Raw genomic sequence first — 8,997 nt, forward strand, 5'->3', positions numbered from 1 at the left:
ACTGGATTGTGTGCCATGTTAACCCAGGTTGGGAGACTGGCCCTGAAAGCACTGATCGCAGCTTTGGTGCAGTGGCCTCTGCACTTCTTTAAAGGAGTGCCTTATATCCAACCTCCCCCACTCTTTTTTGCATTAGCAGTTTAAGGCTACTTTATCAGGCCTAGGCAATTTCATTAAGTCCCCAAGACAATTTCATTTGCTGTCCCAAGTTCCTGTAGTGGGTAAAGCATTGGACTCTCAAGCATGAGGTCCTGAGTTCAATTCCCAGCAGCACATGTACCAGAGTGATGTCTGATTATTTCCTTCTTGTTAATAAAATCGTAAAAGTCACTAAGATTCTAGCCATGATATCATTTCCCAAGACAGTAACTTGGGTCCACCTGCATATCAGAGGACAGGCTCAGGAAAAAAACTAGTCATGGCCGTTTGGAATATTAACTATCTTCAAAAGGGAGACCCCAAATCTTCATTGGCAACATTCCAGCCTTTGGGTTCATTAGTCAACAATTTGGCTTAATGTTAACTTTGTTCAGCCACCGGTTCCAGATGCTACCATGCCAAACAGACCTCCCTGGGTCCCATCAGTGTGTCCTGGAGCCCCGCTTCCCCTGAGCCCTGACCCACTAAGGAAACAGGCTGGGAGTTATGGATTGACCTGCAAGGCCCATATTCAGCAGGGAAGCAATTACAGAAGCCAGACCTTCCACTTTCTGCCCCCTATAATGGCCCAGGGTCTATACTCCCAGAGGGATAAAGAATAGAAAAGCTATCAGTTAAGAGATTGAGGTATGATGGAGATCTGGTGGTGGGAACTGTGTGGAGTTGTACCCGTCTTTCTTATCCTATGGTTCGTCTCCTTTAAAAATGTAAAAAAGTCATAAGAGCCTATTGTGCAGGCCCAGGTTCAATCCCCACAAGCCAAGTGCTCTGGTTAAAAAAAAAAAAACTGCCATTAATACACTTTTCAACTAGTTGCATTAAATCAGAGCCCCTTTTAAGTCTTCAAATCTGACTAGGTGGCAGAGGATAGACAGCATAATGGTTATGCAAACAGGCTCTCATGCCTGAGGTTCCCAAGTTAAATCCCCCACACCATCACAGGCCTAAGCAAAACAGTGCCGATTTAAAAAATGACTAGGGTATACTTCTTGTCACATCTCACAGAACTGGGGTTAGAGTTTACTACCTATGTCAAAGCTAAGCACTTTATCACTATGCACCAGAGTAAAGTGTGGCTCCAGTCAACTGCTGAAGTCTCAAACTCAAGTTTAGGTGACTTATTTTGGGTTTAAGGAAGGAGCTACTTTCCCCTTCACAGCCTGTATCATTTAACTGCTTATGTATTTCCAAAGTCAAGTAACTTTTTGGTTTCGATGAAATCTCCAAGTTGTTGAACAGTTAATAGGCCCTTCATCACACAAGTTCACAGCAGACACCAAATATGCTACCATGCAACAAAACCTTTATTAACATTTTGAACAGGTTTAGTTATTACTGAAATTGGAAACTTCTCAACTTAAATTGGGACAAATGGCTAGAGTGCAGAGTAAATGCCATTATTAGGCACTATTAAGTGCAGGACTGAAAAATTAACAACCACCCCTCAGGCGGAGGACCAGGTGCAGGGTCGACTCCTTCTGGATGTTGTAGTCGGAAAGAGTGCGGCCGTCTTCCAGCTGCTTGCCAGCGAAGATGAGCCTCTGCTGGTCGGGGGGGATGCCCTCCTTATCCTGAATCTTGGCCTTCACATTCTCGATGGTGTCGCTGGGCTCCACTTCCAGGGTGATGGTCTTGCCGGTCAGGGTCTTCACGAAGATCTGCATGCCACCCCTCAGGCGGAGGACCAGGTGCAGGGTCGACTCCTTCTGGATGTTGTAGTCGGAAAGAGTGCGGCCGTCTTCCAGCTGCTTGCCAGCGAAGATGAGCCTCTGCTGGTCGGGGGGGATGCCCTCCTTATCCTGAATCTTGGCCTTCACATTCTCGATGGTGTCGCTGGGCTCCACTTCCAGGGTGATGGTCTTGCCGGTCAGGGTCTTCACGAAGATCTGCATGCCACCCCTCAGGCGGAGGACCAGGTGCAGGGTCGACTCCTTCTGGATGTTGTAGTCGGAAAGAGTGCGGCCGTCTTCCAGCTGCTTGCCAGCGAAGATGAGCCTCTGCTGGTCAGGGGGGATGCCCTCCTTATCCTGGATCTTGGCCTTCACATTCTCGATGGTGTCGCTGGGCTCCACTTCCAGGGTGATGGTCTTGCCAGTCAGGGTCTTCACGAAGATCTGCATGCCACCCCTCAGGCGGAGGACCAGGTGCAGGGTCGACTCCTTCTGGATGTTGTAGTCGGAAAGAGTGCGGCCGTCTTCCAGCTGCTTGCCAGCGAAGATGAGCCTCTGCTGGTCGGGGGGGATGCCCTCCTTATCCTGAATCTTGGCCTTCACATTCTCGATGGTGTCGCTGGGCTCCACTTCCAGGGTGATGGTCTTGCCGGTCAGGGTCTTCACGAAGATCTGCATGCCACCCCTCAGGCGGAGGACCAGGTGCAGGGTCGACTCCTTCTGGATGTTGTAGTCGGAAAGAGTGCGGCCGTCTTCCAGCTGCTTGCCAGCGAAGATGAGCCTCTGCTGGTCGGGGGGGATGCCCTCCTTATCCTGAATCTTGGCCTTCACATTCTCGATGGTGTCGCTGGGCTCCACTTCCAGGGTGATGGTCTTGCCGGTCAGGGTCTTCACGAAGATCTGCATGCCACCCCTCAGGCGGAGGACCAGGTGCAGGGTCGACTCCTTCTGGATATTGTAGTCGGAAAGAGTGCGGCCGTCTTCCAGCTGCTTGCCAGCGAAGATGAGCCTCTGCTGGTCAGGGGGGATGCCCTCCTTATCCTGGATCTTGGCCTTCACATTCTCGATGGTGTCACTGGGCTCCACTTCCAGGGTGATGGTCTTGCCGGTCAGGGTCTTCACGAAGATCTGCATTTTGACCTACAGATATGAAGACAGCATTATCTTCCGAGCGTCATCCCTTATCGGCCGGGTTGTGACGCACCTGGGTTTGAGCACACACGTCACAATATGCAAGGCCTTAGGTTCAAGTCCCGGTCCCCCCATGAAATTGGGAAACCTTCGGGAGTGGTGAAAGCAGGGCTGCAGGTCTCTCTCTCCCTACCTCCCCCTTCCCTCTGTATTTCAGGCTGCCTCTGCCCAATAATGACAACGAGAAACACATTAAAATGTACCTATATCCCTTATCTCGCCAGTCCTTTGAGGCTACCAATTATTCTAGTCGGGGTACAAAATTATTTCGTGGCGGGGGGAAAAGAGGGCGTCGCACCAAGCGGTGGCGCACCTGGTTAAGCGCACCCAAGGACCCGGGTTCAAGGCCCTGGGCCCCACCCGTAGGAAGAAAGCTCCACTGAGTGGCTTAGTAGGACCGCAGGTGTCTCGTCTCTTTCCCTATCCCCCCCTCAATTTCTCTTTGTTCAGCTTTTTTTTTTTTTTTTTAAACCAGAGCACTGCTCAAGTCTGGTCATTAGTGGGGCGGGGGATTGAACCTGGAACTCTGGAGCCTGAGGCGAGAGAGTCTGTTCGCATCACCATTATGCTGTCTAGCCCCGCCCATAGGTAGAAACCTTTTAGATAAAACACCGTTCAAGTATCCACTCTTTGCTGGAAGACTCCTCCCCCCCGCGCAGCGCGCTCTCCCGCAACCGCACCGTCACCTCCGGCGTCGTGCACACACCGACGCCCAACGCTGTGGAGGGGCCCACCCCTCAGGACTCCCGAGATCCCGCCACAAGCTTCCTGTTTCAACCCAAGTCGGGGGTGGCGGAGGCCCAAAATGGAGAGACATCCTGGAAGCCAGGCTCCACTACCTCTTATCCGGCTCCCCCCTCTCCAGCCGACACGACGGCCTGGCCATCGGTTATGTTAACCGTTAACCGCTCAGGCGCCGTCGCCGCGCGCGCTGCCCGCGTCAACAAGGGCCGCTCTTCCGGAAGGCCCCGCGCCGCGGCGCGTCGGCTCGCCCTCCCCCCCCCCCCAAGGCCTCCTGCCGCCAAGGCCCGCGCGGCTCAGGAGGCCCCCGGCCTCCTCACCTGGGCACCCCCGCTATTCCCCTTCAAGTCTTGAAGGCCAAGGGCCCAACAATACCTGTTAGCGAAAACGGAGATGGTACGAAGAGGAAAAAAGGGTCGATCAGGCGCTACACACACCTCAGCAAGCTATAAGTCTGCCGGCCGCTTGTGAACGCTCCGTTTGGGCGGAGCTGAAATTTATAGGACGTCTGTTACGTCACTCATCACCTCTACGTAGCTGCCGTGTCCGTACGCCGCTAAAAGTAGTTCCTTCCGCCCCGCCTCCCCTGACGCTATTAGACCCTTCAATTGAGCTCCAATTCCCTCCGAGTAGGAACTTAACAAATCAGCTTCTCTCTCCTTGGATGATTCCCGCGCCTCGTTTGTAAAAATATAGGGAAATAACTAGGCGGATGAATTCAAGTTAAGGGGCCCTTCCTCGAAAGGTCTGGAAAGTTCCTCGGCGACTCGGGCGCTGATTGGTGAGGCGGCGGGGCGGGAAGGCCCGCGTTGATTGGTGGGGAAGGCGGCGGTTCTCTTGTTGCTGGGCTGTCCGCGCGGGTGCGGGAACTCCGACGTTGCTAAGTAAACGAGTGCGCCTGCGCGGCGGAGGCGCGCCTTTGGGAAGGAGGGGCCACTTCCGGCCGTTGGTGGAGGCGGGGCCCTGCGCTCCCGCCTTCGGGAACGCGCCCCCTCCTCCCCGTCCCCGGCAGAGGCGTCCAGCTCGGGGGCGCCGGGAGTCGTGGTTTAGGGGTGTTTAGAAGCGAGGGGGCGCGCTGCCGTTCCGGGCGTCGGCAGTGAAGCACGAGACACGCCTCCCTCCCCCACCCCCGGGTCAGAAAAGCCTGAAAATGTCGCAGCCGCCATCGCGTCTTTTGTTTTGGACCCGGAGCAGCTGGTGCGGGTGCACCCCGCGCTGTCACGGTCACCACGCGAGCGACGTGGACCCGGGGCCCCTCCTCGCTGACCCTCGGGGGTGGGGGGCGAACACAGCCTGCAAGACGCCGCGGCTGGGGGGGGGGGCACCCGGTGAGGCGCATGGGCTGCAGTGCCTGAGGACCCGGGTTCGAGCCCCGCTCCCCCACTTGCACTTGCACGGCGGCGGGGAGGGGGGAAAGCAGGCCTGCAGGTGTCTCTCCGTCTCCTCCCCCCTTTTATTTTACTTTTATTCTTTGCCTCCAGGGTCATTGCTGGTTGATTGGATAGGACAGAGAGAAATGGAGAGAGGAGGGGAAGACAAAGGGGGAGAGACAGACAGACACCTGCAGACCTGCTTCACCGCCTGGGAAGCGACTCCCCTGCAGGTGGGGAGCCGGGGGCTCGAACCGGGATCCTTGCGCGGCCAGTGTGCGCTTAACCTGGTGCACCGCGGTCCACACCCCTCCTCTCTCTCTCTCTCTCTCTCTCTCTCTGTCTGTCTGTCTCCTATCTCCTCTATTTCTCTCTGTCCTATCAAATAGGATAAAGAAATAACAAAAGGAAGGAAGGAGAGAGAGAAGGAAGAAAGAAAGAGGGAGTCGGGCGGTAGCGCAGCGGGTTAAGCACACACGATGCGAACCTCAAGGACCAGCGTAAGGATCCCGGTTCGAGCCCCCGGCTCCCCACCTGCAGGGGAGTCGCTTCACAGGCGGTGAAGCAGGTCTGCAGGTGTCTTTCTCTCCCCCTCTCTGTCTTCCCCTCCTCTCTCCATTTCTCTCTGTCCTAGCCAACAACAACGACATCAACAATGGTAATAATAATAACCACAACGAGGCTACAGTAAGGGCAACAGAAGAGGGAAAAATGGCCTCCAGGAGCGGTGGATTCATGGTGCAGGCACCGAGCCCAGCAATAACCCTGGAGGGGGAAAAAAAAAAAACAGAGCTGAGCAGTGCTTTGCTTTAATGATAATACATTTTTTAATATTTAATTTTCCCTTTTGTTGCTCTTGTTGTTTTTCATTGTTGTTGTTGGATAGGACAGAGAGACATGGAGAGAGGAGGGGAAGACAGAGAGGGGGAGAGACAGACAGACACCTGCAGACCTGCTTCACTGCCTGGGAAGCGACTCCCCTGCAGGTGGGGAGCCGGGGGCTCGAACCGGGATCCTTAGGCTGGTCAGTGCGCTTCGCGGCACATGCGCTTAACCCGCTGCCCTACCGCCCGACTCCCAATAATAATAACATTTTTTAAAGTTTTTTTTAAAAAATGAGATAGGAGAGAAAGAACCAGACGTCACTCTGGTCACATGTGGTGCCCGTGATTGAACTCGGGACCTCATGCTTGAGAGTCCAGTGCTTTATCCAACGAGCCACCTCCCAGACCACAATGTCACTGAACATTCCATTAAGCTTGATACTCAAAAATCAGGTTAAAGCACTCACGACAGGGACATGCACTCAACGAAGTGACTGACCCCTGGGCCGCTTTAATTTAAATTGGATTAACTACAACTTGATAAGTTCGAGTTACTTGAGTAGCGCGGTAGAGATAAACCCTTCTAAAACTTATTTTGGTTACTGACATATTTTTACTGAGAGGGGGATACAGAGAGAGAGACCATGACTAGAGCACCTCTCAGATCTGGTTTATGGTGGTGCTGGGGATTGAACCTGGGACCTCAGAGCCTCAGGCATGAAAGTCCTTAGTGTAATCATAACCGGTTTGGTGTCTGTCTCCCTAGCCTGAAGGAAACTATTTTTAAAGACGATTTTGGACCTGGAGGTAGTTGATTAGATATTTATCTTTTAAAGTAAGTTTTTCTTTTCTCCCCTCCACCTAGCAGTGAATTCAGTGTGTTTCAGTAACTAGCAGCTCCTCCTGAGCCATGGGAGTTGATGGGAGAATGATCCAAATGGAGAGCCCATGACTGGCACAATGACACAGCTGGGCCTTCTGGAAGTTGCCAGAACATAGTCAGTCATAGAGCTTCCTGGTTTAGTGTCTTCTCAAAGTGGGTCATTTGGTGACCTCAGTAAGTCAAAATATTTTCAGAAGGAAGGCATGTACTATCCTTGTACAATCAATGAACATCTAACAATTGATTTACAATGGAAACTTTAGTAATATTTCTGATAATAAATTATGAAAGGGAGGGCCGGGTGGTGGCACACCTGGTTGAGCATATATGTTACATATGATCCTTACGTCGGTCCTTGCGCTTGGCGCCACCTGTGCTTAACCCGCTGTGCTACTGCCCGACTCCCAAGTGGTCTCATTTTTGCTTTGTATTTTAATGCCTAAGGTTGACTCTGAGGTTTTGTTTTCCCCCACCGGATGAAGTAAAGGGAAAATTGCATTTCATTCACTGAATGTTCGTTGAACACGACAGTCAGTATTGCGCAACATCACCAAATTCCTGATAGGTTATTCTGTAACTTGTTTACACATTGCCTTTTATAAGTTAAATATTTTTAATTATGTTTATTAATTTATCGGATAGAAACAGCCAGAAATCAAGAGGGAAGGGCATGATAGAGAGGGAGAGAGACAGAGAGACAACTGCAGCCCTGCTTCACCACTCGTGAAGCTTTCCCCTGCAGGTGGGGACTGGGGATCCAAACCTGGATCCTTGTGAATGAATAAATATATATATATATATATGAGACTACTTATTTAACCACTATAGGCAAATGGGTTTTGCTTAGGCAATCATTTGCTTTTTTAAAAAATATTTATTTTCCTTTTTTGTTGCCCTTGTTTTTATCATTGTTGTGGTTATTATTTTTATTGTTATTGATGTCGTTGTTGCCGGATAGGACAGAGAGAAATAGAGGAGGGGAAGACAGGGGTAGAGAAAGACTGACATCTGCAGACCTGCTTCATCATTTGTGAAGCGACTCTCCTGCAGGTGGGGAGCCGGGGGCTCGAACCAGGATCCTTACACTGATCTTCAAGTTTCACGCCATGTGCACTTAACCCACTGTGCTACAGCCCGACCCTCAATCATTTGCTTTTTAAAACTAATTTCAGTTTACTTTTCTGCCATCAGGGTTATTGAGGGGGCTTGATGCCTGCAGCACACGGTACCACCACTCCTGTGGCCATATTTCCCTCTTCTCCTCTCTCCTCTTTTTCCCTCACGTCTCCTCTCCTCTCCTCCCCTCTCCTCTCTTCTCTTGGACAGAGAGAAACAGAGGCACAGGAAAGAAGAAAGGCCTCGTTCCACCGCACGTGGAGACTGCCGCCCTGCGCGTGGGCACTGGGGCTTGGGACTGGAGGCTGGAGCCCAGGTCTTCGGGCATGGCGACGTTTGCCCTCTACTTAACGCGCCGGCATGGTCCCAGCCAGTCCCTTTGAAACAAAAGAAAGGCTTACTAGATTCTGAGCGATTTTTATTTGACTAATAATGGACTTTTCATAAACATCATGAGAAAAGTTTCTCATTGTAAATTCACTTTTTCTTTTTTCTTTGACAGAACAGAGAGAAATTGAGACAGGAGGGAAGATAGAGAGAAAGACACCTGCAGACCTCCTTCACCGTTGTTGGAAGTGTCCCTCCTGCAGGTGGGAGCAGGGGCTCGAACCTGGGTCATTGCACGTTGTGATATGTGCACTTAACCGGGCGCACCACTGCCCGACCCCCACAATTGTTTCTTGACATTATCAACTGAGATTTAAAATATGGCTTAATCTGTATTAGTCATTTCCTTATTTGGCTATTTAGTTTAACAAAATGAGACCAACTCCCAATTTACTAGTAGTTTGGAGCCAGGTGATGGCTCACCTGGTTAAGCGCGCACTTTACAGTGCAGGTTCAAGCCCCTGGTCCCCACCTGCAGGAGAAAGTTTCACAAGTGGTGAAGCAGGTGTGCAGGTGTCTGTCTTTCTACCTCTCTACCCCACTTCCCTCTAATTTCTCTCTATCCTATCAAATGAATAAATAAATAAATAAGAAACTGACATTGGATGATTAAATGAATACAAGCAAAATTCTATATTTTTTATTATTTATTTGTT

The 8,997-nt window shown here is 51.3% G+C and overlaps 1 protein-coding gene and 1 long non-coding RNA gene across 3 annotated transcripts; one reads left to right on the forward strand and one right to left on the reverse strand.

Annotated features, from left to right (window-relative positions):
* Positions 1 to 1,440: 1,440 nt before the first annotated feature.
* UBB (ubiquitin B) lies at positions 1,441 to 4,289 on the reverse strand. Of its 2 annotated transcripts, none has more exons than XM_060204477.1 (2): positions 4,137 to 4,289; positions 1,441 to 2,969 (listed from the first exon to the last, which is right to left on the reverse strand). In XM_060204477.1, the coding sequence occupies exon 2, from the start codon at positions 2,961 to 2,963 to the stop codon at positions 1,590 to 1,592; it is 1,374 nt and encodes a 457-aa protein (XP_060060460.1). In that variant the 5' UTR covers positions 2,964 to 2,969; positions 4,137 to 4,289; the 3' UTR covers positions 1,441 to 1,589. The 2 variants fall into 2 exon arrangements, with proteins under 2 accessions (XP_060060460.1, XP_060060461.1); XM_060204478.1 differs by lacking the exon at positions 4,137 to 4,289 and adding an exon at positions 3,860 to 3,881.
* A 744-nt stretch (positions 4,290 to 5,033) lies between these two features.
* On the forward strand, positions 5,034 to 8,676 carry LOC132542074 (uncharacterized). The gene is made up of 2 exons (XR_009553219.1): positions 5,034 to 5,189; positions 8,457 to 8,676. It is a non-coding gene; the product is annotated as an uncharacterized LOC132542074 (long non-coding RNA).
* Positions 8,677 to 8,997: the final 321 nt, after the last annotated feature.

The sequence above is a fragment of the Erinaceus europaeus genome, chromosome 12 (assembly GCF_950295315.1).
Source record: "Erinaceus europaeus chromosome 12, mEriEur2.1, whole genome shotgun sequence".
Classification (NCBI taxonomy): domain Eukaryota; kingdom Metazoa; phylum Chordata; class Mammalia; order Eulipotyphla; family Erinaceidae; genus Erinaceus; species Erinaceus europaeus.

Excerpts from the sequence above, each read along its gene's own strand:
- UBB (XM_060204477.1), bottom strand. The coding sequence starts at position 2,963 with ATGCAGATCTTCGTGAAGACCCTGACCGGCAAGACCATCACCCTGGAA.